The 2,500-nt window shown below is 49.6% G+C and overlaps 1 protein-coding gene across 9 annotated transcripts in view; it reads left to right on the forward strand.

Moving 5' to 3' along the window:
• The window catches only part of LOC139415802 (dysferlin, limb girdle muscular dystrophy 2B (autosomal recessive)), a 163,041-nt gene that overhangs the window by 153,643 nt on the left and 6,898 nt on the right, over positions 1 to 2,500 (forward strand). For all 9 annotated transcript variants that reach the window (XM_071163904.1, XM_071163900.1, XM_071163902.1 and 6 more), the window contains 2 exons: positions 268 to 363; positions 635 to 776. In XM_071163904.1, coding sequence (XP_071020005.1) covers positions 268 to 363; positions 635 to 776 — 238 coding nt within the window. The remainder of the gene's footprint in view (positions 1 to 267; positions 364 to 634; positions 777 to 2,500) is intronic.

The following is a 2,500-nucleotide window of genomic DNA, read 5'->3' on the forward strand; positions in this document are numbered from 1 at the left end:
CTGTCCCTCTGACTGTCCCTCTAACTGTCCCTATGATTGTCCCTCCTCTGACTGTCCCTCCTCTGACTGTCCCTCCTCTGACTGTCCCTCTGACTGTCCCTCTAACTGTCCTTCTGGCTGTCCTTCTGACTGTCCCTCTGACTGTCCTCTGACTGTCCCTCTGACTGTCCCTCTGACTGTCCCTCTGACTGTCCCTCTGACTGTCCTTCTGACTGTCCCTCTTACTGTCCCTCTGACTGTCCCTCTAACTGTCCTTCTGACTTCAAGGTTCTACCTGCGTTGCATCATATGGAACACGAGTGATGTCATCCTGGATGATGTCAGCCTGACCGGGGAGAAGATGAGTGACATCTACATCAAGGGGTGTGTCTTCGTTTTCTGTTAATAACGATATATGCCCTAAACATCCCACATTACATGACCAAATGTGCTAATTGTCAGAATATTGATGCAGATGAGAACTTTCTTGTGGCAAGATCAGATGGCATAAACAAGTAGACGTTTTTTGAAGTGGTATGACAAGAACCCTCATTCCCAATGTCGTGTTAGTTTAAACTTTGGTTGGGATGTGTTGTGAAGTCTTGAAACCCGTTTTGAAACTCATTGATCCTGAATGTTACCTGTTGTGTTGCAGGTGGCTCCACGGCCACGAAGACCACAAACAGAAGACAGATGTCCACTATCGCTCTCTAGGGGGAGAGGGAAACTTCAACTGGAGGTTCCTGTTCCCCTTCCACTACCTACCAGCCGAACAACTCTGTACCATCGATAGGAAGGTGAGATAGAGGAGAGGGAGGGAGGATGATCAGGGAAGATAGTAGAGGAGGGAGGGAGGGAGGGAGGATGATGAGGGAAGATGATGAGGGAAGATAGTAGAGGAGGAGGGAGGGAGGGAGGGAGGATGATGAGGGAAGATAGTAGAGGAGGGAGGGAGGGAGAGAGGGAGGGGGGAGGATGAGGGAAGATAGTAGAGGAGGGAGGGAGGGAGGATGATGAGGGAAGATAGTAGAGGAGGGAGGGAGAGAGGGAGAGAGGGAGGATGATGAGGGAAGATAGTAGAGGAGGGAGGGAGGGAGGGAGGGAGGGAGGGAGGGAGGGAGGGAGGATGAGGGAAGATACTAGAGGAGGGAGGGAGGGAGGATGATGAGGGAGGATAGTAAGAGGAGGGAGGGAGGGAGGGAGGGAGGGAGGATGATGAGGGAAGATGGGAGGGAGGGAGGGAGGGAGGGAGGGAGAAGAGAGGAGAGGAAGGAGGGGAGGGAGGGAGGATGATGAGGGAAGATAGTAGAGGAGGGAGGGAGGGAAGGAAGAAAGGAAGGGGAGGGAGGGAGGGAGAGGAAGGAGGGGAGGGAGGGAGGATGATGAGGGAAGATAGTAGAGGAGGGAGGGAGGGAGGGAAGGAAGAAAGGAAGGGGAGGGAGGGAGGGAGGGAGAGGAAGGAAGGAGGGGAGGGAGGGAGGGAGGGAGGGGGGGGGGGGAGGAAGGAAGGAAGAGGGGAAGAGAGGGAGGGAGAGAGGAAGGAGGGGAGGGAGGAAGGAGAGTGTAACTTCCACCAGAGGTTCCTGTTCCTCTCTACTCTCTACAAGCTGAACAACTCTGTACCTTCAACAGGAAGGTAAAGTCTGCAACTGTCAACTATTTTAATCAAGTGTTTTAGAACGAAGCTGGAACAAAACACCTGCTCTCACTCACACCTCTCAAGGACATCAGGATATTTCTGCTCGGCGTCATGACAACGACAAGTCTGTTCCCACCCAGTTTAGTTGTTAGAGAAGTGGACTAACTACAGTATATTTAGTTGTTAGAGAAGTGGACTAACTACAGTATATTTAGTTGTTAGAGAAGTGGACTAACTACAGTATATTTAGTTGTTAGAGAAGTGGACTAACTACAGTATTTTTAGTTGTTAGAGAAGTGGACTAACTACAGTATATTTAGTTGTTAGAGAAGTGGACTAACTACAGTATATTTAGTTGTTAGAGAAGTGGACTAACTACAGTATATCTCCGATGGACATGCCACTTTGGCAATTTAGCGGCAAAACAACGTCCAGAAAAAAAATCTCCAACATAAAACGTCAGTCGAAGGCGACTGAAATACATCCAATGATCCAATGTCTGGATTGTGTTTACGCCGTGTATCCCTGTGTGGTTGCCATGGTGTGTATTTAAACGCATTGTAGTGTGTAGTTGTGAAGTCTTCATTATCTGGACAGTGTTGAGGGAGTATATCAGTCATTGCCTAAGTCATTTTCTCCCCAGTGTGTGTATGTATCAGTCTTGCTGTCAGAGAGCCTGCTGGTGGTGTCGGGCTAGAATGACACTGTCTGGCAGTGGTGTGTGGATGGTTGTGTTATAGTGAAAGTAACATTGTAATGAGAGTTGACACCACTCAGTGGTTATATGCAGTCTGTTTCTTCTCCTCTCCTCCTTTCTCCTCTTCCCCTCTCCTCCTTTCTCCCCTAGTCCTCCTTTCTCCTCTTCTCCTCTCCTCCTTTCTC

The sequence above is a fragment of the Oncorhynchus clarkii genome, chromosome 9 (genome assembly GCF_045791955.1).
Source record: "Oncorhynchus clarkii lewisi isolate Uvic-CL-2024 chromosome 9, UVic_Ocla_1.0, whole genome shotgun sequence".
NCBI classification, from domain to species: domain Eukaryota; kingdom Metazoa; phylum Chordata; class Actinopteri; order Salmoniformes; family Salmonidae; genus Oncorhynchus; species Oncorhynchus clarkii.